General features: G+C 41.3%; 1 protein-coding gene across 3 annotated transcripts in view; it reads left to right on the forward strand.

The window, feature by feature from the left end:
* Positions 1-26414, forward strand: part of CRACD (capping protein inhibiting regulator of actin dynamics) — a 120149-nt gene that overhangs the window by 88885 nt on the left and 4850 nt on the right. For 2 of the 3 annotated variants that reach the window (XM_061370676.1, XM_061370667.1), the window contains exons 3-7: positions 8289-8436; positions 16087-16251; positions 18755-18823; positions 20116-20298; positions 21880-25360. In XM_061370676.1, the coding sequence (XP_061226660.1) occupies positions 8317-8436; positions 16087-16251; positions 18755-18823; positions 20116-20298; positions 21880-25360 (4018 nt within the window). In that variant the 5' untranslated portion in view covers positions 8289-8316. The remainder of the gene's footprint in view (positions 1-8288; positions 8437-16086; positions 16252-18754; positions 18824-20115; positions 20299-21879; positions 25361-26414) is intronic. The other variant, XM_061370656.1, reaches the window with a different exon arrangement.

The following is a 26414-nucleotide window of genomic DNA, read 5'->3' on the forward strand; positions in this document are numbered from 1 at the left end:
GGGCCTAGTCACACAGTGTCTAAGCAAGGCAAGCAGGATTGATGCTGGTATGGTGGCCAGGTCCAACCAGGAGTACAGGTAAGGCAACGTGGATGACAAGACAGGTCTGAGGCCGAGCCAGGAAGACAGTCTGTAGATCAGGGTCAGATCCATTGATCATGCTGCAGATCCACATCTGAGAAGGCAGGGCCAAGCCAGGGAGTCATTCTGCAAAGTGAGGTCTGGACCAAAGGCCTTCCTGGACAGGCACAGCTGCGGCTGAGCTGGAAACCAGCATCCCTCCAGCAGAGCTCAAGCCTCAATTGTGATCTTAAATAAGGCTCCTGAACCCATGTGTGTGAAGGCACCAGAGGAGGCTGACAGGGACATTAAACCTTATTAGTACACTCAGGTTGTTGATACTTCCCATGATTACTTTTTATGTCCTTAATTGTAATTTTCATTAGATTATTAACAAATATTAAAGATGTATCAGCTACATAAAGCTGGGGTTGATGTCTGCTTTAAAAAAACAACAACATTATGGTAAGATCACAGGTTACACATCCCCAGTGACACCAATCTGGAGCTTTGTATAAGATAATGTTGCATGATGTCTTTGAAATGAGCAGGGCTACTAACACAGAGGCTGTAAAACAGGTCACTGGCATCAGTGGAACTCTGGTGGGTGATAATGGGAATGTGCAGTTTTCCCAGAGTTAATGCCCTGAGATTCGCCAGTTTCTGAAGGTGATATGGATGCACCAGAACACAGAAATGATCTCTTGGTTTACTTTGCGAAAAAGAATCCAACCACCCTGCTGAAAATATCTCCCTTTTGCCTCTTCAACTTCTAAGGACCATGTTTATGGGTTTGTTAATGCAATGAAGCAATGTGCTGTCTGAGCACAGTTGTAACTCAGAGTTATGTGGCAGCATAGACAATATTCTCCATCCAGGTGTGAGTTAGAACCAAAATTCGCATTCCAGCATGACAGATGAAAGAGAGGATGCTAAAATATACAGCTCATAATTACAGTCCATTTTCCTCTATTACAGTATTAATGCATTTCTGGAATGACGAGAAAATGCAATTTATGTTTTTCATTGCTAGCTGCCCTGGGAACATTCATGGGAGATGCAAAGAGCTAGAATCAAATTTCTCTTTTAAAATGAAACATTAAGTAAAGGCAACCTGTCACTGCACTTGTCATTTCCCTGGGGGTGACTATTCTGGGAGGGGGCTCTCAGATGTCTTTGAAGGTATTATGCTAAGGGTCAATACCTGGCTAAAATAAATTCATGATTGCTTTGCATGATTTGTCATTTTTTAGTGTTAAAAATGGCTTTATGTCAAAAAGTTGACTGATCTCTAATTATTACAGAATCGGTTTCTAATGGAAATCTAAAAGAGTAAAAGTCATGAGACTGGGTTCTTTTGGAGTTGGTGTCTACAAACATGACAGAACAGAACAAATCATTCTTTCCCTTTATTTTTCAGTTTCTATTTCTAACTCTTTAATATCAGAGTGGGAGGAACACTTATGACACACCAAAGAGGCAATTGGTGGTGTGAGCTTTCTGTACTACAGCAATGCATGGGTATGGGATTATGCAAGAGCTGAGACCCAGGTGTTCCCTGCTGACAAAACTTCCCCTTTTAAGGACCCCATATTTGTTTTTGAGAGGAGAGTGCGCTCCAGAGAAAAATGGGGTCTGAACCATAATAGCCACCAGTAGTGAGGTAAAATAAGCCTTGTACTCTGCGGCATTACCCTTGAACATCGATGTGTTTAAGGGTGCAGTTCCAGAGCAGTAAATGCGGATTGAAGTCTGGACTGCAGCTGTCCATCTGTTGCCAGCAGCTCTTTGGACATGCAGCTGGCATGTGTGTCAGTGTCTGCTCAGCCAGACCAGGAAGTTGTGTGGGTTTCTGAGATTTATTGGGTTTGCTTTGGGTTTCTTTTTTAGTAGATAGCTGTTCAGATAGCAGAGATCCCTGTATTGCTTCACGTGAACCATGAGCACTAAGCAGCATGAAAGACACGATAGGAACACACAGGGAGGAGGATAAAGGAAGAAAGGGTGGTACCTCAACCAGGCCCTATGTGGAGTATCTAGAGCTGCCAGAAAATCACATCCTGAACAGAAAACAGTGCGCAGCAGTGAATGTCTGATGGGGGTCCAAAAAGAAATCTCTGTTTCCTGGTCTTCACAGGAGAGGAGTAAGAGTTTTCTTGTAGGCTCAGAGCAGTCCCTTTCTGCTGTGAGGGATTTAATTCACTTTTCCTAGTTTCTTAGCATGCATAGACGCCTCAGCAAGAGTGAGTAATAGAAAGAGAGGTTACTGCATATAGATTTTTTGCAAGCCAAATTCATACATAGATACCTTAGAGTTATGTCACTTCCAATATCTATGTAATCTGTATTATCTGTGTTTTCCTGGGATTCTTCCAGAAGTCTGAAATAGAACAGAAGGTGTTCTCCCTTTCCAGGGAAACGGATATGTCAGCACTGAGTTAAACATAGCGTCTGAGAAACATGTTTATTTTGTGCAGAAGAAAGCCAGCTAGGGTTGAGATATATATGACACAAGTATTTTTGCAGCTAAATACAGTTAAACCTGGGCTAAAAGTCCACGTCATGTCATTGTTCAAGATACATTGTGGTCCTCATATCCAACATCTTGCTGTATTTCCCACCTTTGTTATTTATAAAATCCTGTTGGATGGTTGGCTATGATATACTTTTATGCTCTTGGGGTACCCTCAAGATAAAAACATATTCATAGAATCATAGAATAGTTCGGGTTGGAAAGGATCTTAAGATCATCTAGTTCCAACCCCCCTGCCATGGGCAGGGACACCTCACACTAAACCGTATCACTCAAAGCTTCATCCAAACTGGTCTTGAGCACTGCCAGGGATGGAGCATTCACAACCTCCCTGGGCAACCTATTCCAGTGCCTCACCACCCTAACAGGAAAGAATTTCCTCCTTATATCCAATCTAAACTTCCCCTGTTTAAGTTTGAACCTATTACCCCTTGTCCTATCACTACAGTCCCTAATGAAGAGTCCCTCCCCACCATCCCTATATGCCCCCTTCAGATACTGGAAGGCTGCTATGAGGTCTCCACGCAGCCTTCTCTTCTCCAGGCTGAACAGCCCCAACTTTCTCAGCACTCTTTCTGTGCAAAGCCCATGTGTATCAAAGAACCCCTCTTACATTCTCAAAAATGTAGTAGTTCTTCAGAATTTCAACCTAATGAAAGAATGTGAAAAGTAAGTTTCTCTGAGAAACCAAGTATTTTGACCTGTCTTCAGGAATCTGAATAGGGACACAGGTGTGGCAAAAACAACTCAGAGCAGATGGAATTTAACTTTGCTTTGAGTAGGAGAAAATTAGTTTTGAATATTTGTGTACTAAAACTGAAACTGGAATGTGATACTTGGGTTGCAACACACCTTCAGAGAGAACATTCTTAAGGATTTTCTAAAGTGCTTTGTATTTTGGTATAGCACATCCATAATTCATTTAATTTAGTCAGGTTTCTGGAAGTGAGTCAGATGATGATTCAATTATTTTCAGCACAAACAGCCTCTGAAGTGTCATCATCAGTATTATCAACAGAAGTGCTTATAAGCTGATGCCCTGTTTTCCCACATCTCCTGGAAGTGATACGGCAGTTTGAGACTGGAATACCTTCAACCATGGCTATGTCTGTAGCCCAGGTCTCTGACATACCATCAATCTATTAACAGCCATACTTGATGTCAAAGTGACTTTTAACGGAGGGGAGAGTTCCTGAAGCACAGTCTGTAGATGTGGACTGTGAGAACGTTATTGTATAAAGGCTTCTGAGAAACACTTTGGAGGTAGAAGTGGTGGTAGCAGTAAAGGCAACTCAATTATTCATTCTGTATTATGACTTAAAAGAAATTCAGTCTATCTGGAAGTAGAACATGAGGAGAGTGAAAAAAGAGGTGGGAAAAAGACCTTTGTGACGTTATCTGTCAGACTCAAAGCTGGGAAGATTTGGAAGGATTGTGGGCTCCAGGTAAGCAAAATAAGAGACCTTTCAGAAAGTTCAAGTAGCCTGGAAATCACCTTAAACTGTGTTTAAACTCACCTGTTAAAGAAACTAGATTACTACAATGTGTGAACATGTTTTTCCAATGTACTTTAGCCTACACAGACATTTAAGCAAAATTCTTAAAACAGGTTATTGGACATGTAGCTAGCAAGAATGCTCAGTCATCCAGTTCTGACATATCCACTCTATCTGCAAAGCATTTTAAGGGGATATGGTAGAGAGAAGCCTTGGGTTAATTAATTGCAGGGCTGCTTCTGAATGTTTAATGTATTCTGACAGTTTGGAGCATGTTTGTTTTGGAAGCAAGTTAATAAGAAAGCAAAGCGGGACAAAAGCTTTCAAATATTTTTTGCTTCAGCTCTATGAAAACAAAGAGATGTGATACCGTGTAACGTGGAAGTGCCTAAACTGAAATCAGTTCCTATATGGGAGAACATAAAAGAGAAATGCTGTATGTGCTTAGCATGGTCAAAAGTGCTTAGCATGGTCCTAACCTGCCATCAATACCATTGTGGGCACTTGTCAAAATACGGTTTGGCTTTCAGCAGTGATGCACTTCTAATTACAGGTCATATGAAGCTCCCAAGCTGTTTCACATAACCTGGTGTCCCAAAGGAAGCTTTAAATGACATTTTAACAAGTCTCATCACACTTTTCCATAAACCCAAATCTGCAATAGCCAAAAGTCAGTGTACTGTGTATCTCAAACTGCCAGGAGATTCACTGGATTAGTTCACAGGCAGGAGGTGAGACTAAATCACTAAAAGTATCCTCAGCTCTATAGCACGATGGGTGAAGTCATGTGCATCCATGTCTCAGCACTTTTCTTCCATTTCAGGGACTCAGATTATGAGGCAGTTCCTACTGCCAGAGCACCCCTGCTGCTGGTCAGCTGAAATTTTGGGGTTTCAACTGCTAGCAAACCCTGTTCAGTTCAAAAGCTGCAGGTTGGCTGTTCCTGACTTAAATATTAACAGATTCATTAGTAAGGTCAAAACTGACTTGTAAACAAGTCACCAAACTCTTTGGTGCCTGAATTACAATATTTACTTGCTAATTATTTGTGACAAATAATAGGAATAAACATGAGCTGTCCAGTTTTAAGTATGAAAACACCAACCCACTGGACAGTAAAAGGGGAGGACGGTGTCATAAGCATGGTGAGCAGTTGTGAAACAAAGCCACAGGTATCTGAGCCACAGTACTGCTGGAAAAACGCTTGGGAGAAGATCCTCTCTGGAGCACAATATGACTTGGATTGTGCATCCACAGCAGATTTCTCAGCTCAAAGGTAAATAGTAAAGAATAAATTCTCAGTGACCTTGCCTTCTGCACCTGCAGCAGTTTCACACATTGAAGCATGCAAATGCAGGAGGGATTGGCATACGCTGGTTTGTCAAATTTTGCCTCTTTCCCTCAGTTCTGGCTGTGAAAACAGACTTTTTTCCCTTTGTTGAATGCAGTGCTGGAGCTTTCAGTTCTAACAGACCTACATGGTTACATGAAAAAAAAACAGCTTTTAGTCAGCTTCATGTCAAACAGCTCATTTTGCAAGTCAGGCCTGCTAGGAATTTGTCTCTGTTTAAGGGGAATTTCTCAAACTGTGGTTCATGAGCAGATTCCTGGATGGCTGAATAAGGTAGATCTATTCCAATGCCATGTAATTTTACCACAGCTCTGTGTACAGGCTGAATCATGACTATTTTGAATAGTAACCTTTTTAGAAGAGAGTTTAAAAATATACTTTTATGGTTCCTCTAATAAAAGGTTTCTAAAAGAAGCTGTAGTACCTTTAGCAGCCAAAGGCAATCAAGCTGTTTTTATTTAAAAAAACCAAACCCCAAACCACTAAAATAGAATACAGCATCTGTTAAATGTCCTCCTCTTTGATGACTAAAACCATTGTGAATTATTGACCAGCTCTTTCCTTGATTGTGTGCTGGTTTGTTTCTGCATTGGTTTAACCTCAAACAGCAACTAAGCCCCATGCAGCTGCTTGCTCACCACCCCCCTGGTGGGATGGGGAGAGAATCAGAAGAGTAAAAGAAAACTCATGCTTTGAGATAAAGACAGTTTAATTGGGAAAGGGAAAGCTGCTCACAGGCACAACAAAGCAAGGAATTCATTCACCACTTCCCAACACAGGCAAGTGTTCAGCCATCTCCAGGACAGCAGGGCTCCATCACTCACAATGGTTATTTGGAAAGACAAACACCATCACTCTGAACAGTCCCCCCCTTCCTCCTTCTGCCCTCAGCTTTATATGCTGAACATGCCATATGATATGGGGGTTCCCTCTGATCGGCTGAGTTCAGCTGTCCTGGATGTGTCCTTTCCCAACTCCTTGTGCACCCACAGCCTGCTCGCTGCTGGATAGTGTGAGGAGCAGAAAAGGCTTTGACTCTGTGTAAGCACTCCTCAGCAATAACTAAAATATCCCTGTGTTATCAACACTGTTTCCAGCACAAATCCAAAATGTAGCCCCATACCAGATAACATGAAGAAACTTAACTCTACCCCAGCCAACACCATCACAGTTTCAAGTGAAGCATGTTGCCCTAATACTAACTCTGGATAAAAAACATTTCTTCAGTTAGTCTGTGATTGCATCAAGGATGAAACGATACAGAGATCTGAGCATGTTCTCCACCAAAGGTTGGATCGTTTATTTTCTGGGTGCAAATGTAGTTTACATATGTGAACTAGAAAGAGGGAGAGGTTGTGGGTTTGGTTTTTTTTTCCTATTATTTTCAGGTTACTGTAGGAAATTTTGTTATAAAACTCAAAAGTAGCCTATCAGTTAAAGGTTAATGTAACCCTACGCAGCTTTCTTCCTTGGTAAGAAGAGATTATTGGTTGTACTTAAAAGGATTATGTTCATATCCCAGGAAAAAATGAGACAAAAATGTAATAAATACATTCCAAACATTTTTTTTCCAAAGTAAGAGTAGAAATCTCTTGAACACTTTATAAACAGTTAGTACATTTTAATAGGGAGAGAAAGATACTGATTTTCTTACATATGTGGGGCTTTCATTTTTCTTGTTATTTTACTTCCCTATCACTCTGCAAGTGTCTTCTTCCTTGCTTTTGCTGAAGCATCTGTTTATATTGTTTTTATCACATGTAGAAGGTTGACCACAACCATCATCAGATTAGATCAGTATAAAAAGTATCTATTTTTTTCTCCAGATTGTTTGTTTACTGAAGCTATAAATAGGTTTCATAGAGGTGCCAATAGGTTATTAAAATGAGAGATTTAAGACCTCTCAGTTGTTCGGTTTCCTTCTACTGTGTCTTTAATCATGTCTGTATTTCTCTGCCTTTCCACTCGTGAAATATTCTAGGCAAGACAAAACATGACTTTCAAACTCAAAATTTTTTCCCCAGAATGGCACAAAATCCCAAAGTAACAACCCACAAAGTTGCTTTTTTGTTTTTTTTTTTTTTTTTAAATTCTCAGTTTTATTGATGAGCCTTAAAACTTTCCAGTAAATGAAAACACTTTCTGTTTCACCCTTTGCCCGTGGATTTAGAGCAGAGCCATATAACTAGGTCGTTCGTGTCGCACTCTCCTCCTTGGCATTTGCCTTAACAGTGAAACATGGGCATCTCTTGCTCTTTGTTTGTAATCAAACACACATGGGCGGATGTAATAAGCTTCTTATCAGTTTGGAGGTTTGATGATAATATATAATTGTCAGTGTGATCATACTGGTGATCGGAACAGGTAAATAATCAGCTAAATGAGGTTTAGAAGTAGGTTATTAGACTCTATTACCTCTTTTTGTGTTACAGAGGTACCTTTCCTTGGAATATTCTGTCATTTTTAATTAAGAGTGACAGCAGGTCCCAAGCATTGGGACTAAGCATGAATGAAGCTTTCTTAAATATGCAGTCTGGTAATGTATGCATCACCATCTACACCCTAAAAGTAACATGTAGGTTTGAGACTTCTAAAGAAAATTAATTTAACTTCTCATCACACCTACTTCTCATCACACCACCCCACTCTATGGCCTCCCAAGGAGGAAAACTGCGTGTGAAGGCATTGTGTACCTCCGTTAAACTTCTGATTATAGAAAGTGTTTGGATACCTCTTTTCTGAGAACGTTCAAAGCTTTTATATAGCAGGCAAGAGGAAGGGAAAATCTACACAGCAAGGACAAGAGTCACTCTCATAAATTAGTCACTGAGCTTATTTACTTTTTAACTATTTTTTTCAGGTCCTCCCACTATTCTATGGGCAGTCGAGCTTTTTCCCATGACAGTGTTTTTATACCTGATGGGAGAGCAGAGGGTGAACAGGCCATCCAAGCAATGTCACAGGAGAACGTTTTAGGAAAAGTCAAAACTCTTCAGGTAAGAAATTGTAAGTGGGAGAAATGTTTAAAATGTGGTGGAAAATGGTCTCCAGAATGTGTTAAATGCGGGTTGCTTTTGCAGTAGCCATGGGCCAGTTTCTCAGCCATTTAAGTTGTCTGGCCAAAACCCATGGAAATGATTTGGATAAACTGTAGCAGATCTAGGTTTTGGTCTTGAAGGGTACCTCAGGGATGTTGCAAGCGAATCTGCAGAAATGGCTGTATCTTGTGGAACTCATTTGTATTGAACTCATGGTTTTGACATGTCCTGATCTATGTGCCTGAGACCTACAGATGTGCTGAGTGAAAAAATGAGGGTAGTGTTGGTGGCAGCAAATGGCATGCAGAGCAAGACAACTTTGCAGAGCTGTTATAATCATCATAGAATCATAGTTCGTTTATTTTTCTCCCTGTCCTTTCAATGGTTGTCATGAAAGATGTGTATGTGTATCTCTCCAAAGCAAACACATACATACATAAACACCACATTCAGGTATTTGCTTCTAAAGAGCTTTTGTATGACCTCTTTTCCCTTTTCCAGAGCTCTGTCCCATTAGTGTTCTAATTTTTGCTTTTCTTCTCGTACATCTGTAAGATGCCCATCACTATGCCTTTTGCCTTTCTAGACCTTGAAAGAGCTGTCCATCAGAAGCATGTTTCAGTTTATTGCTCAGGATGCTGGCATGTCCTGTCAAAATGCTGATAAATTCTTAATGCTGTGCAAGCACTGTTACCCTGTAGCCAGCTAGTAAAATACCACTGATTTCTTTTACCTCCAAAGTCTACTGATGGTCCGTCTTTTCTGGTGAGTGAGAGATCATGCACAGTAGACAGATCCAACCTTGAGGATTAAATTGTTCTTTCTTCTTCCCCAGTGCTGTCAGCAGACAGAGCACCTGAACAGTGTTGTCTGTGCTGACTGTGGATATACTTTAAAGTAGAAATCACACTAGGAGAGCTCCAATTTCTCTGTGTTGGTTTTTCAGCTTAAATTTCCCTGGGTCAGGTGGATTTGATGCATGGTACTTTCCAGGCTAGAAACCATTGTATTTTAAATGGCTGCTGACTAGGCAAAGACGAGAGGTAGTCAAACCTGTCTTGCAGAATGCTTCAGTGTCCTTTGGATACAAAGACCACTTACTTTCTGATGAGAAAAGCCTGACTTCTTGTTAACATCCAATAGCTTTTGTGTATCTGAAGCCATCTGCCTTGGTAAAAGCAGCCTTTTCCTTGTCCTTTGGATCTGCTGAGATGTAACTAATTTTTAAGATCTGGTGTAGAAAGCCAGCCTGAACCTGTTAAGGGATGGTACCCAGGCATTGGTACTCTTAACACTGAAATAATTTTCTTTCTTGGGATCTGGTGCTTGAGATCTGGATACAGAACTGTGAATAATACACAAGGAATGTTTAAAATGTAAATGTAGCAGTGTGTAAGAACTAACCTGAAAGAAACTCTGGGAGTATGTTCTTACATCCTTCCCTTTGTGGGTTGGTTTTTTACTTCATCAAAGTGTGTTAGAACCACTTCTTCGCACTTTGCAGCTGTGACTCTTCTTTCTACTAATGATAGTTGCCGGACAGTGTCAGCAAATTAACAGAAGAGTTGCTGTTTCAGACCCAGAAAAACTGTAGCATGTAAAATGGAAACTTGTTTGAGCGTCAGTGTCTTGATGCATCTAAGCCATTATCTCCCTTTTTTCTGTGACAGTGGCGTGGTGTGGCACTGCTGCTGCCTCTCAAGGCCAGGGACAGCTTGCTCTCTGCCTCTTGCCTTCACGTTAGGTGTCTTGGGTCACCTGGTACCCATGAGACTGAGGCAGTGAGCTTCAAGAAACATTAAATGTTGACTATGGCATATGGCTTATTGCATTAGCAACTACTGGGCTACATCACCTCTGTTTTGTGTGGTCACATGGTTTAAAACAAGCAAGCCCTCTGCTCTGTAAATCTGTAAAACATCCACTTCTTACACAGATATTAATTATGGTAAAACATGGCTTGGGAATCCAGACTTCTTGGTCAAACTATAAAAGACCACTTTTTAAATTCCCATTTCCCTGTCTTTGAAATGATGAATGTCCCCAGTCATTTTCTTCCTGTGAGACCTAATGGCTGTTTAGTTTTGGATGCCATTTCACGTAGTCATTAACGTATCTTAGCTTATGATCAAGCTGGTGCTTCCCCTACTGTGCATTGCACATCTGTATTCTACCAGCCATTCCTCTTGTTTCTGTTTGATATTACCCACATCTTAACAAGGCTACAAAATCATTTACAAAACCTCAAAGCTATTATCTCTTAACTCCATGCTCTGCATTTTATGGAATTGGGAGTGAATTTTCAACGTGTGATTGCTCAGCTTTTTATTTCTTGCAGTTAATTTCTTTGTTGTAAATAACTTCTAGTGCCACTGCAGCCTGTTTTCTTCATATTTGGCAATTGTTTTAAGTTTATAAACTGAATTTATCTTCTTTTTTTTTTTTTCCTTAATCATTATAGCATTTCTGGGTCAGAGCTCCTTTTTCCCATGATACAGTAAGGCCTGTAAATGAGCTTCCATTTTTCTTACTTGCATCTTCTTTGCTTTTGGAAGTCTGTAAGGAGAGACTCAGGTGAGAAATACTACAGATGCTATAAATACCTTCAGGCTTCTCCAGAAAGTCTTGCTCTTAACAAATGAGCAACTGTAAGTGGTCCATTGCCACCGTATACCAAAATCTCCATTTGCATCTGGATTTGCCGCAAGCACATACCTCTAGAGAGCCATTTACAGGTCACTTCTTCAGCTTTCTTCTATTTTGGATACTCCCAAAATCTTTCTTGAAGCGTAAAACCACAAAACACATGCTGCTTCAGCAGTGAAAAGTGGAATAGTTCCCTCCCTGCATCTTATATCCAAAATATCTGTGGTAATACTTTCTTATTTCCCTTCTTTTCAGTAATTTTACATGTTAATTTTACTTCTAGTCCACTTTCTAAAGCCTCCAGCTATTCCAGTATAACTTCTAATATTACATTATACTTTCCAGTTTATTCTCTCTCTTTGACAGCAACAGGGGGGAAAAAAAGCTTATGGGGGGTGTTTTGCTCATTTCAATGTGCTACAGATTTTTTTGTTTGGATAAAGAAGTGGGCTCACTTCCACAGAAAGAACAATTAGGTAAGCTGTCTTTTCAGCCAAGAGAAGAAATTATAAGAGAGAAAATATGATAGAGATGCCTGAAATCATGAGTGGAATTGAGAAAATGAATAGAGAACAATCATTCAGTCTTTCACAGCATGAGAAATGTGAGCATCAGTTGAAACTAGTAACACTTTTAAATGAAAACAAACATTTCTTTACGCTTAGTTGGACTGCAGAACCCATTGTCATACAGCACTGTTATTCATGAAACATAAAGTTCTCAACTGGCTATTGGCTCCAAAAGTCCTCAGAGGCCACAAGGCAAATCTCAGTACGGACTTGCCTTCTTCTTGTGTATTCCCAAGGCATTTGATTTTTGGGTCACTGTGAGGGACTGTACAAGCAGAAGTGGAATTTCAACAGTATGGCTCTTAGGACAAGTATTACTGATATGTCACGATTTCACAATTATACATGACTAAAAAACATAATTTCATTTATTTTTTTTATCTGGGCATTGCAAACAGACATAAAAAATACACATCTGAGTTGAAAACAAAATACAATCAGCAGTTCTTAAAGACTTGTTTGAATGGAATTGGCTGAAATATACACTCTGTTTTAACGATTTTTAACTGAACAGAGCCAACAGCTCAGTGGATCCGGTTTTGGATTCACTCCAGGCACAGAGTCATAAGAATGATGTGGTTTCAGGAGGCCGAATCCCACATGCGTGCAAGCAGGCATGTACACAGAAAAGCAGCCAAATTGGAATGAAACAGGAGATGTACAGCCTGATCTGGGCTCTCTGCCGGTAAATACGGAAAGTTTGTTCTGTGGCATTTCCTATGCAAACACAAAGAGTGCTTTGAAAGTCTAAGCTTTTCAATTTGCTGCAGGTGCCAACCAATGCAGAGTGGTTTAACCTAGGAGTCTGATTTCTGAAACTATTTATGGTAAGCTTGTATCACATTTTAGCAAATTATTTTGCATGAAATAAAAGTGGGCCCATGTCATGATCCCCTTACTGAGGGAGATCCTGTAAATTGGATGAGTGCAAACTTTGGGTTTCTTTTCCTAAATTCCTAGTATTCCTTTGCCTTTATTAGGAGTGCAGCTCTGCCCCTCACTTCACACTGAATGGCATCTCACTGTTAGCCGCACGATTTGGGTATATACAGAGAAACTTATGCACCTCCTGAATCTATAGAAAAAAAATTGGGGGATGAGGTAAACCTGGTCTGGAGCACAGCTTGATGATCCCATTCTGAAGCTCCCCTGTGTGCTCTTCCTCCAGCTGCTGTTTCATGGTATAACGGTCATATGTGGTAGCCATGCGTAGCAAATAATCCTCCTTAGGCAGCTGTCACCCACGTGCTGTCGGCACGGGGAATTCTCAGGTACACAGGATTCATAGTTTTATGTTCAGAAATCTGTGTTTGTCTGAAACGTTTGAGAAATTCAAAGCAGGTGCTCCTTTTCAGGGAATATGGCCTCTTCTCAGTGGTCTTGCAGCAGATGTATCTCCATCTCTTGTGTTGCAGTGTCTGTGTGTGCTCTTCCAAGTAAGAGCTGGGGGTGTTTCTTGTTTTTGGAGAATTTCCATTTTTAGGGTTTTTATGATTGACCAGGTAGAGAATGCTTCTGTATAAATTTTTTCGGAGAGAGGATAATTGCACCATAGTTACAGGTTGGACGAGGCCTTGGGTGATATGGTTTAGAGCAAGGTGTCCCTGCCCATGGCAGGGGGGTTGGAACTTGATGATCTTAAGGTCCTTTCCAACCCTAACTATTCTATGATTCTACAGTACAAAAACATTTTTCAGAAGAACAAGGAGCAGGTTTCACATAGCTCTATGAAAGCAATGAGAACAAATTTTCTCCGCTATTTGAAATTCTAGTATCTGTTATTCAGCATCAGCTTTAGGGATTAGAATGTACTGAAAGAAAATGGTCAGCAGAGAACTATCAGTGCAGCTTTTTTGTAAGCTACATTTCTTCAAAAAAGGCCAAAAAAAGGTCATACAGAGAAGAGCCTTTAGTCCTGGAAGGAATGTGAGGGCTACTGGAGTGTCTTCTTCAGTCTTCGAGCTAATTTATTCTGGTTTGAGCAAATAAATTCTTAAAACTTTGAAGTAATTTTAAAATTACTTTAAAATGAAGCAAAAGCACACAAACAGCTGTGTACTGTCCGTAAATATTGAGGGCGATCTATTGCCTGGAAATAGCAGCAAAATAACGTTTGAAACTTTTATGTACACAAATACGCAATTTTACAGCAAAGTCCTCTTGATGACAATTAAGCATCCTTGATGACTATTAAAATGGCCATTCTTTTTCAAGCACAGACCATTCTCCACAATAGCTCCCTCACCACACAGCTCCCACCACACATTGCACATGAACTAGATCAAGAACTTGATCAGAAGATCAAGAGAATAACACATCATCTCCTCTTCCGAAACACGTTGCAAACAGTATGTACATGTGTGCATGTTCTCACCTTGGAACAGATTCATGAATCCTTAGTTACTTGGGTAGTGGCTCAAGAAATGCAGACAGTTCCAGTTTTTTTGTCTAGGAGAACTAGGAATATGATTTGAAGAAGAAGAAAGGAGCAGCCGCAACTTAGAGAATATGTTATCAAATGGAAGCTTTTCTGAAGTAATTTTCTACTATCATCAGTGGACCTGCAGAAATAGAGCAGGATTACAGCCATCACACTATCTAGTATAGATCTATTGCTCTCTCCGGGTCCTATTTACACAGTGGAAACATAAAATTTCAAGTCAGAGAGGTGCACTGCTAACATGAAAGCCTAGGAAGACTTGGTGAAACCCTTGCCCTTAGACTATGAGTGCACTGACAGTAATCTAGGCAGGAATAAATCTTTACCATTCATAACTGCCCATTATGCCAAAATTAGGTACTATATGAATTTCGTTACTTTCTGCTAAAATCCAAATGGGCACAAGTAATGTGCAATTCAATGAGAGAACTGAGAAAAACTAATTTAATAACCTGATCTAAGGAGTCTTTACATGTACTTTTTTGTCTTAATAGTTCTCAATACAGAAATCTGTCTCAAGACAGAAATCTGGTAATATTTTGGGGTAATATGGATAACCTTTATGTAAGAGTCTAGTCCACTGGGCGATGATGGCGACTAAGACTGATCTGACCTGAATCCTTTTAGAAGTCCATCCATTGCTACTAAAGCATATCTTCCCTTGCCAACAGCTCACCTAAGCCAAGCTACTGATTCAGTGTTATAGGGAAAAATATAATCTTTGTTTTACATGCTTTCTGCTCCAGTGTTCCGCAGTTCTCAGTGGCAAACTCATGTCAGGGGTCCATGTGCGTACCTGACGTTTCCACTGAATAGAAGCTGCACAGTTGAATGGAGTATCGCTGAGCTGTAGCTGTTCATAGTAATACAAGACAGGAATGGAAAATCTCATTTGGAGAATTTTCTGTGTTTGAAAGAGAGTAAATGAGTAAAATAACTCCACAGTGCCTGCCTTCCTAACTGAGAATGATTCCCTGAAGTATTTCAGGAAGATAATCTATCAGTAAATGTCCCTCACTCCATTTGCTTCTTCTAGAGAATTTCTTCTAATTCTTTTACGAAAAGTTCACTTTCAAAGACTGTGGTATGACTCTGCAGTAGTCAGGGCTGTAATTTCTCTCATTTACCCCATCAGAAGACAGATACTATATGCTACTTAATTTACTCATTTTAGGCTTGATATAATTTGAGAGTACTTTCTTGTGACCCTTAAGAGAAGATTACTTCAAAGAGGAAACTAAATGGTGGAAAAGCTCTTTAATCCATTCATCTACTGCATGTCCCGTCCATAAACTTCTTTGTGCAAAAGCAGTGGTGTGGCAGTGCACATGAACATGAGCAGACATGAATTTCTGTGTTGTTCCTATGAGATCAGGCATCTAAAAGAAGCTGGGTTTCCCCTCCTTTGAGAATTTGCCTCCTCTAAGGTAGGGCTAAACCAAACTCTTAACATTTAGAACTAAACATTACAATAAGGATATCTTTAGGAGCTACAGTTGCATGAGGTGCAGGATTTGGGGGGTGAAGAAAAGTGGCTTTTAGGGCAGTTGTAGTTTCTCAGTGTACACTTGGCTCATAATCTTATTTCTCTGTAATGTTAAGCTTTCATAACTAGCTTTTGTAAACAAAGTCTTAAGCTAGGACATAGATCTAAAGGAAGAGAAGGTAAGTTTCAGAATTGACAGGAAGTTTGCCAAAGTTGGCAACACTGACAAGAGCTCAAGTTGATCAACCAAAATCGGAAATTATGCGGTAAATTCTTGACCTTGGTCACTTTGCAGGGAGGATGAACTCGGGGTGCCCATCATGTTGCAGCAATATAAAACTGAAGTTGATTTCTTTGCCCAGAGTCTGAAAGCTTTCAGGTGGAGGAGGAGTGTGTGCTAGACTTGGCTTGTTTTGTTCATAATATACATACCTTTTTATGTTGTTTTTTCTTTTCTTGTTTTTCAGCAACAGTTGGCCAAGAATATAAAATTTGGGCAGCCTCCACAAATGACAATTTCTGTAAGGACAATGGGGGAAGCAAATGCTAGTATGGAAGAGGATGCATTGCTTGGTAGCCCCATGGAGCTTGAGACTCAGCAGAGCACAGTGATCTCAGACAGTGGTAAAAAAGTAAGCACTTTAAATCGATGTGTTCATGGCATTATAGCAGCACTAGAACAGTAAAGATCATTGGGGCGTAGCAGATGTCTCCAGCAAAGCGTAGCAGAACTCAGCAGGCTGTTTTACGTGGGTAGTCTTTCAGCTTGTGCTTCTTGGACTGGTGAGGAGTGTGTGCTCTTGGCATTCTAAGCCGGGTCTGACAAATACCGGTTTGCATGTCTGCTCTGACCTGTCAACAATGCAGTGTATCACGTCTCTCGCAGTGTAGCTATATGGCGGGAAATTTTGAGACAGAAAATGTCCTGAAATATTGATTTCCCAGCATGGAAAGCTGTGCACAGCATCAAACAGCAAAAAGGGAAATCATTCCAAAAAGGGAGGGGCCTGGAGCTTAAACCTGTAAGATCCTGGGCCTTAGGGTAAATATCCATATTTCTCATGGATAGGAACCAAAAACAAAGAAAGGGGAGAAACATTTTGAGAATGCTCCCTAAACCCCAGTGTCCAGTGTAATTCAAATAACTATTTGAATTATCGTGAAGGTTTTGATACCAGGAATTATGGACATTCAGGCATCCAGAAAGGTCTTGTTCAGACAGCAAAGATACATTATAAGTGACAGAAGCTCTCTGGAAATCCTCCAAGCAAAACTGGTTCTGTGTGTCACTGTAATGGGTGACAGGAGCGCAGGGCGCAGAGGGACATCCTTCCCTGCCTGGAGGAGGCTGACTTTGTGCCTGGGTATCTCTGGGAAAGGCACGCAGCAACTCACAATGTACATGCAGCCCTTGAGATCCTGGAGGGGTACTGGGACGTGAGCCTCCACTCCAGTTTCCTAACACTAGTGCTAGCTGTGTGAAAAGCAGAGGCAGTAACTGTCCTCTGCAGCTCATGCCTATACACACAAAAGGGAGACTTATGGCTGAGGTGGCCTAAATTCTTCATCCCTCTTTAAGGGGAAACATAGCTCCCCTGTGACCACTTCCTTCATGGCTGTGGTCAGACATGTCAGGGAGCCAGGCATTCAGGCTGGACCTGCACACTCACACCTTTCAGCAGTCTGAAAGGACAAAAATGAAGCCAAAGTAAAATATACATTTTCTGCTTCACAACTACTCTCTTCTGAAACAATCAGTTAAGCTGTATCGACAGCACCCTGTGCATCTCAGAGAACAGAGTGCAGTGGGGCTGCAGACAGGTTTTGGCTATGTACCCTGGTATTAGGCCAGGGTACTTACTATGTTTGACACCAACACAGATTCTCTGCAGACAGACTTCTTGCTGGGTCCTGCAGGAGACCGATCACCTACTGACCTCCAGCTGGAAGGAGAAACTCATTCAAGCACTAAAAATCCACTGGAGTATCTTTGTGTAATGAGAAAGGAGGCAGTCCTTACCACCTAGTCTTTATTTAAAAACAAAATGAATGTTCCTTTGCATAATTCTTTTCCCAAATACTGAAGGAGCAAACATCCCTACTCAGAGGAGGCTGCAGACACAGACAAACCAACACTGCGTGTATAGGGTCAGCCAGAGCACTCAGTACTTTCCTTTCTCTTTCCTTGCACTACTCATTACTTGCTTTATCAGAGATTTCTGGTGCACAGCAGCTTCCCTGGTTTCTGCTCCTGTCTCTGCTATTGGCCTTGTAACTCCTCTGTGTGTTTATCTGCATAGGTCCTGAGAGGATGGGGTAGCTTCTGTTGGGAGCTGGTGGCCAGGACCACATAGCACTGCTCTGCTTCAAACAGGTTTCCTGTGTTGCTTTGTGACTTAGGATTTTCCTGAGTAACTTGGATCAATGGCAAGAGCTCTGGGTTTCACCTAACCTGTACTTGTAAAGCTGGCATTTTAGGCTTTATACCAACAATCATGTATGCCTGGTGTAATTGGTTCACATCCTTCATTAAGTTATGAACCACGATATAATGATTAAAACCGGTGTTCCTGGGCATAATGAATGCTGCTTCAACCCCTGTGCCTTAAAAATCACCTTCTGTGAGATGGCTTGGAGAGGGAGGGCAGCTAAGGATTCACAGTGAATGACAGGCTTCAGTTGATGGGAGGGGGGCTGGTTTGCTTTGTAAGAAGAGGAGACATCAAGAACCTGGAGTTGAAACTTGTAGCAGAAGTAATGTCTGATGAGGTCCCCATGATTTTTTCTTTAGGTGCAGGTCAGAAAAAATGAACTTAGTAAGAGCTGATTGAAATCCTACAAAGCTGTGCTCTTTCTTTTCAATTGGAACCTGGTTGTTGTGTTAAGGAAACACGAGTTTAATGCCCTTTGTAGTGTCTTGTAGTAGCAACTGCTTCTGTGTAGAAAGCAGTGATTCAAGGAGCAGCAAAGATAAGCTCACAGCATTTAGGAACAAGAATTGTGTGTCCATCAATCCCAATACAAGAGACAGGGTAAAAATCCTACCCTAACATGCATGCTTTCATAAGTCCTTTGAAGCATGTTTATTAGATCTTTTACATTTTAATGTCTGTCTGTGGTAATCTTGTGTTCTAGTCTCATGAGACTCCGGCTTTTTTGAGAACGATGACTTTGCCTGCAACTGCGTATGAACTGGAAGAAAAGGTAAAAAAAAATGTTTACACTTGGTTTGCACTGAGTTACTTTCTAATTTTAGTTATTAAAAGCCTGATAGTCAGTTGTTGCTTTAATGCGTGTTTCATTCTCTCATTGATCATCCAAGGTTTTGTGAAGGTTGCACACTTTGGGGGCTCATAATAAGCAATAACTAAGATTGAGAAATCTGTAAGAGTTGATTGCAGGAAACAGCAGTCCCTGCCAGTCTTGCAGCATTCCTGTATTTGATGTATTAATCATAGAGCCGTAATTTTCATAAGTACTTCTACTATTTTGTTATGCCTACATGTAATTCAATAAGCATATGCAAAATGTTCCATCAGCTTTTAAGTAATTGGCTTCCCAATTAGCATATGTTTAACCTCAGAAGATTACAGAGCTGTCTTGAAAACAATGTATGTGATTTTCTTTCCTTACAGAAGATGTTTTCTTCTTTTATTTTTTTTCTGTCTTCTTTTTCTACTTGGACTGTGCCAAATACAAGACTCAGGACTGTGGCTGAGTGACTTACGGGAGAGACTGATGACAGGCTCACTTGCATGTCTAGACGTACAGTTCCAGTGTATTATTCATGAGAGGAGTCTCACTAAATCACATTGCTCATATCTGCACTTTCTGAACCCAAATATTTAAAAGACAAGAGAAAAAAAGAACCAATCAAAGCCAGTATTGCCTTAGTTTATTTTTTGCTGTCCTTCGGTGCTAGCTTGGACAGCTCCATATGACTGTGGAAGGAAGGTTTTCTGCAGGCACGGTGCCAGTCTGAGATCCAGTACCGCAGTCATCTCCCATGCAGATAGTACAGCTCTGTAGCTGTTCTATTATACTGCTTAGATAAGTCAATCTGATTTGCTCTTGCCTAAAGTGCATAATCTAAATTATTTAAAGATAGAGATATTTTTTCCACAGTAAGCAAATTTCAAAATGTCCCAGTGTTTGATGTTGCTTAAAACTCTGCCTCTGCCCTTCCCATCCCAAACAACTTCAGAGTGGAGCTAAACTGTGAAAAAACCTCCACTTAGAATGGTCTAAGTAATTTCTAAGTGGAAGGTATTAAAATGTGTAGTCCTGGGAATCTAAAACATTACAGCTGTGACTTTCATGTCCAAAGTTCATGACTTGTATAATGGAAAAATGGAGTATGAAAACTTTTCTGCTAATAACTCCTTTGAATTCAAAATGGCAAAGGCTTTTTGTATGTGTGTGTTATTTATTTATTTATTTACTTTAAATGAAACAGATAACTTAATAATAGCTTTGTGTGTTTATGGTACAAACAGGTCACTCCAGTCAAATCATCTCGGCCAAAAAGACAATTTTCCTGTTCTGGCACAATTGAAACAATCAATTTGGATGCAGTTCCTCAGGCTGTTGCTCGTCTAGACAACAGTGCAGCTAAACATAAGCTGTCAGTAAAGCCAAAAAAGCAGAAGATATCAAGGAAGCACAAGAGATTAACAAAGGTATTGAACCACTGGTCAAATAGGGAGAAGAGGGGAGCTACTTTTGAAGCTGGGTACCATATAACTGTAACAGTGTATCAGGAGTAGCTATAGGCAGAGGACTGTCCTAAAATGTGACTAACACTGTTAGAAAAGATGCCAAGAAGTTTTAATATAGCCAGTTGAGACAAATACTATTTACAACTGAAGTACTTCCACTAGGATTTTACACTTGGAAAACTTTATGGTTCTAGTTTTTATAGTAAAAATTTAAGGGCATAAAGGTCTGAAGGATATCTGCCACTGCTAATTCTCTTTGGGTGCAGGAAAACAGTGCAAAATTTGCTTGGGGAAAACCAGGTTCTCTAAAACTGGCATGGGTTCTGACAGTGAGAATATCATTGTCTTGTAAGAAAGAGTAAGACTTGAGTAACACAGCTCTTGCTACAGCTATAGGGTAAGTTACCAGATTCTAGCTTTGAACACTTACTGCGTAGATATTTTGGTTTTTATCCTGACATCTTATTAATGCTTGTAAATGGGACAAGACTGTTCAACTGATACAGGGTTCAAGAGAGTCCAGTCCTTTCTTCCACACCATTGTACTTGCATGTATCATTCTTGCAATGAAGAAATTAAATTAAAGCCTCTTGTTCATACAGAATATTTAACTGGAGCCAAATAATGGCTCAACAAATGATACCTAGACAAGCCATTAGCTGATATGTTTTCCTCAAGGAAAGTGATGGGAAGGAGTCTTCAGGTGCAGATCATCTTACAGAATGACTTACATGTCAATACAGAGACAAGGAGTAACCTACGAAGGTAGTCAGCATTCAGTTCATTGCAGTTATTGCACCCACAAGCCAGGGCTGTGGGGCAAGCACAGAGAATCAGTTAGCAGCTAGCCTGTGCCTTACTAGAGCACAGTATTGCCAGTAAGATCTAGGTTCTCTGCCCATGCATGGTCTCATGGTTCATGCAATAGAACTGGAGCCTCAGCACACCTAATGAGGAAGATAAACTGGCTCAGGATTTGTGAAAAGCAACCAAATTGTGTTTCCCTGAGCAGTGTTCTTTCTTGGCTAGCATCACAGAGCTCTTTTCTGCAGGCAACAGCTTCTGTCTCTGCAAGTAGCAGCTAGATCTGCCATGAAAGAACTGGCAAAACAATGCCCTTAAGCACAGCTAATTATTTCAGGCTTAAAGGATGCAGTTCTATGTAGCAAAACAGGCATATGAAGCTTGTGCCATATTCTTTGGGCTCCTGTAAATTTGAAATGTCAGGTCTCAATCTGGATTAGCTCATGTACACCATGATTCAATGATTCAGTATTTAGTGTTATGCTGTTATCACTGTTGGAATGTTTTCTTTCTTTTAAAGGCTATAATTTGAATAGGTGAGAGCCATGGCATCTATGATCCATGAATTGGGGTGGGTGTGTTGGCTCTGGATCTGAGTCATTGTTTAAACAAAACAAAACAAACAAAACCCCCAAACAAACTCCAAAAGTTGTTTCACCTTTGCAACTGATTTTGTTCACTGTAGAGAATAATCAACAAGCGATATTCAGTAACTCCAAACTTGTCTTCCTATTTTAGGGATCACAAAGTTTAACAATAACAGAATTTGAACCAGATGACCTAGACATGCCACTGTATGGAGACAGATACCCAGGTTATAATGGACACATCATAGCAGACAAGCTAATTCAGAACAGAGATGAACAGAAGCAGCTTCAGCTGGCAGAGGAGAAAAGAATTGAAGATCACTGGGGGATCATTGAGGCCGAAAGGATAAGGCAGATTGTAGAAATGGAGGAACAAAGAGAGATGGAAGAACAAAGGTGCCAAGAACTTGAGCACATGCAGAAAGAGCAGGAGAGAAGGTGTGAAGAAGAGAGGAGGAAGTATGTTCTTGAAGGAGAGACATTTTTGAAAGCAGAAGAGCAAACAAGCCATAAAGAGGAGACAAGACTGCTGGAGGCTGAAAAGAGGCAAGAGCTGGAGGGGCAGAGGCAAGAGGAACTGGAGAAGCAGGAGTTGGAAGAGCAACAGGGACGAGACCTGGAGAAGAAGAAGCACCAGGAATGGGAGGAGGAACAGAGACAAGAGCTGGAGGAACAGAGGTGCCAAGAACTGGAGAAGAAGAGGAAAAAGGAGCTGGAGGAGCAACAGAGACGAGAGCTGGAGGAACAGAGGTGCCAGGAACTGGAGAAGCAGAGGAAAAAGGAGCTGGAGGAGCAACAGAGACGAGAGCTGGAGGAACAGAGGTGCCAGGAACTGGAGAAGCAGAGGAAAAAGGAGCTGGAGGAACAACAGAGACGAGAGCTGGAGGAGCAACAGAGACGCGAGCTGGAGAAGCAACAGAGACGAGAGCTGGAGGAACAGAGGTGTCAGGAACTGGAGAAGCAGAGGCAGAAGGAGCTAGAGGAGCAACAGAGATGGGAGCTGGAGGAGCAACAGAGACAAGAGCTGGAGGAGCAGAAGTGCTGGGAAGAGGATGAGCAACAGAGACGAGAGCTGGAGGAGAAACCAAGAGAGCTGGAGGAGAAACCAAGAGAGCTGGAGGAGAAACCAAGAGAGCTGGAGGAGAAACCAAGAGAGCTGGAGGAGAAACCAAGAGAGCTGGAGGAGAAAAAGACACAAGAGCTGGAGGAGCAGAAGCACCAGGAGAGGGATGAGCAACAGAGACGAGAACTGGAGGAGCAGAAGCACCAGGAACAGGAAGAACAGAGGTGCAAGGAGCTGGAGGAGAAGCAGAGAAGAGAGCTGGAGGAGAGGAAGAGGCTAGAGCTAGAAGAATTAAGGCAACATGAGACTGAAAAACAGTGCCAAGAGGAAGAAGAAAGAAATTGGCTACAGCAACAAAAAGGACCCAAGGAACAAAATAAGGAAGAAAGCCAGAGACAAGAGCTAGAAGAGAGAGAATCTGAAATAAAATTGAAGCAGGAGAAAGAAGTCGAGAGCCTCAAACAACAAATGAAACAAGACGAACAAAGGCAGCACTTAAAGGAGAAAAGAGAAAAGACAGAGAAGGAACAACCCCAGCAAGTAATGGGTAAGAAAAAGAAACAGGAAGAACATAGAAAACACAGACTCACAAAACAAATGCACATGGAAAGTGCAGAGGGTATGCAACAGGATGAACTAAAGCAGCAAAAGGAACAAAATGAGCAAGAATGGAACAAGGTGGAAGAGCAGAAGGTAGACATAGATGGACAAAATCTTCAGCAACACCAGCGAGAAAAATCCTTGCAACAGCAACAGGACAAAGATCAGCTGTGTTCTGGAGGGGCTGATAGGCATCCGGTAGAGGAGAAGCTCCAAGAAATCTCAAGATCCCCAAAACTCAAGCAGTCAGAAAAAGGGAATAAAACAGCAGAAGAAGTCCTAGCCCAGAAACTGAAGAGAGAAGTTGAGGCTCAGGAACAAAAGCGAATAGGGGAAGAACTTAGGTGGCAAGAGGTAGATGAACGACAAACTGCATCCAGACCTTTCACGTTTCAAGTGTCTTCTGGAGATAAACAGATCATATTTCAGAAAGTAAATCTGAGTCCAGTCATGCCTGTCAAAGGAGCAGGACTCTCTTCTCCATCCGTTAAAGACTCCAGGGTGCACACTGTCAGCAAGGGCTCTCATACGCTCCCCTCATCTGTGTGTGTGCCCCATACAGCTATTTTGGTTACTGGAGCACAGCTGTGTGGCACAGCAGTTAACTTGAACCAGATAAAGGACACTGCTTGTAAATCGTTACTTGGCTTAACAGAAGAGAGAAAAAATGTGGATATTCCTTCACCAGAGAAGGCCCAGAAGAAAAAACAGGATCCCAAACCCAGCAGCAGCAAATTGAAATACGCACAAGAGACACTGAACAGTCAGGCTGTGCTGGCTGAGTGGGCCTCCATCCGCTCCAGAATCCTAAAGAATGCAGAAAACAGCAAGTACAATGAGCGGGACCGAGTGAGTGTCTGCAGGCACAGTGATGACTGGACACCCCGAGGACGCGGTGCTTCCCATGGCAACTTGAGGAAGACTCTCTCTGCTAACGCAAAGTTCTCCATAACACCTGCATGGCAGAAGTTTTCAGAAGCTTCAAAAACCAATTCAGATGTTGAGAATGTGAGTGCGGCAAAAGGCAATGAAACAGTGGCTGTGGGAAGAATCACTGGCTCATCCACTGACTCAAAGGAGGATGTGGCTCCCACTCTTAAGGATAACTTAGCTGAAAAAGCTAAGGAGAAAATGGAATCCCATAGAGAAAAGGCAGACAACACAGAAGGCTGTAAATTTGCAAAAGATCTTCCATCTTTCCTTGTTCCAAGTTTTCCTCATTCTCCAGGTAAAGTATCCCAGCCAGAAGTTCAGGGTCCTCTGGAAAATCAGCAGAGTAACAGCACCAAAAAAGCAGATAAACCAGCCCCAAATGGAGAAGAAAATGTTTCTCCTTTTGGGATAAAGTTACGAAGGACAAATTACTCTTTACGTTTCAATTATGATCAACAGGCAGAGCAGAGGAAAAAGAAAAGATACAGTGCAGGAGATAGTTTTGATGGTGTGCCTGACCCCTTAGTTACAACAGAAGATGAGAAAGAATCCTCTGTTTTTGCTCCGCAGGAGAGTACATCCCCTGGCATGGGGAGAGCAAATGTCCCTGCTAATATAAAAGACTCAAAAGACTCTTCAGTTACTGTGGTAGAGATTTCACATCCAGCAGGCACACCAGTGGTCCTGCCAGCCACCGGTCAGAGTGCTTTACCCCATCATGAGAAACCAGCATGCAAGTCACCGGTCCCACAGAAACCTGCTTTAGCTCCAAAGCCCACCAGCCAGACACCACCATCATCTCCTCTCTCTAAAATGAACAGATCAAACCTAGCTGATACACTAGGGCAAAGGCTGGTTAAAGCTGAGTCAGATGGTGGCTGGAGAAAAGAAGACAGAGGAAATGCAGTGCACCCCACACCATCCCATGAGAACAAAAACGAAGAGGAAGAAATCAGAGAAAAGAAGTCGTTTTTCCCATCTATAAGTATTCCATGGAGAGAAAAAAATGACAAAAAGCCGGAGCCACTGAAGAAAGGTATGTGTTTTTTAAAGTCATTTAGCTTTTGTCTGCATTTCCAAAATGAGATCCTGGAGATTCACAGGAAGATATTTGGTCTTAAGCTATAATTTTTACCTGGCATGTTATTTGTGGAATACCACTACTTCACTGAGGCTTGTCTGAATGAATGGGACTTCCCATTCCCACATTCAGAAACACACAAACTCAGTGTGGCCAGTGCAACCTGCTTAAGAGAATTAATTTCAAGGAGGTAACTGAAGTGTGTGTGTTTTCCTTGGTAAGGATATTATAGCTTGTTAGTGATAGACTCTGTGGGCTTCCACAGTGAGAACAATTGGCCATTGGAATAATCTCCACAGGGAACTGGTGAACTCCCCAGTATTGGACATTTAAGATTCAGCTGGACAGGGTGCTGGCCCCCTTTGTGCTTTTGCCAAGAAAAGTTGGACCAGGTGATCCTTGACATCCCTTCCAACCTGGAATTCTAGGATTCTATGATGTGTAATGGTGTCATCAGAGCAGAGATAGTAAGTTTTATAACTTACATTATATTGTTTCTATTTTTTAGGGGAATATTATCTAGTGTGGAAAATATCAAGATCTAGGTCCCCTTATAGTGCCTATTCTGGGCAAATTGTCTATCTAACCCAATATAGCTGAGCACAGGAGTCTGTGTTTCATAGGCACTCTTCAGTAATAGCAACAATTACAGTAGCCATAGTGGCTCTTCAGAGGAGGGTCGAAAGCCCCTTTGTTCTGAAATAATATTCTGTGCTGGAGGAAAAAACACAATAGTAAGAAGAAGAGGAAAAATTACCCTTTCAGTGTAAGGACAGTCAAAAGAGCAAGGCAGGAATTCTGCATTTAATTGGGAAATCCCAGTTATTTTCCGTTCTTGAATTTTGCAAGCATTAAGACACTTCTAAAACCATATCTCAGTGGAACTGCTGCTTTTTATTTTACAATTTCTACATGTTTGCCTTTCACTTTCATTTCTAAATGAGGATTTATGGAAAGTAGTTGGAGGCACAGCTGCTGGCCTGGGAGAACAACCGAAGATGAGGGCTTC

This window comes from Neopsephotus bourkii, unplaced genomic scaffold (assembly GCF_033783945.1).
Source record: "Neopsephotus bourkii isolate Nb327-2 ecotype Australia unplaced genomic scaffold, CSIRO-AGI_Nbou_v1 NB_168, whole genome shotgun sequence".
NCBI lineage: Eukaryota > Metazoa > Chordata > Aves > Psittaciformes > Psittacidae > Neopsephotus > Neopsephotus bourkii.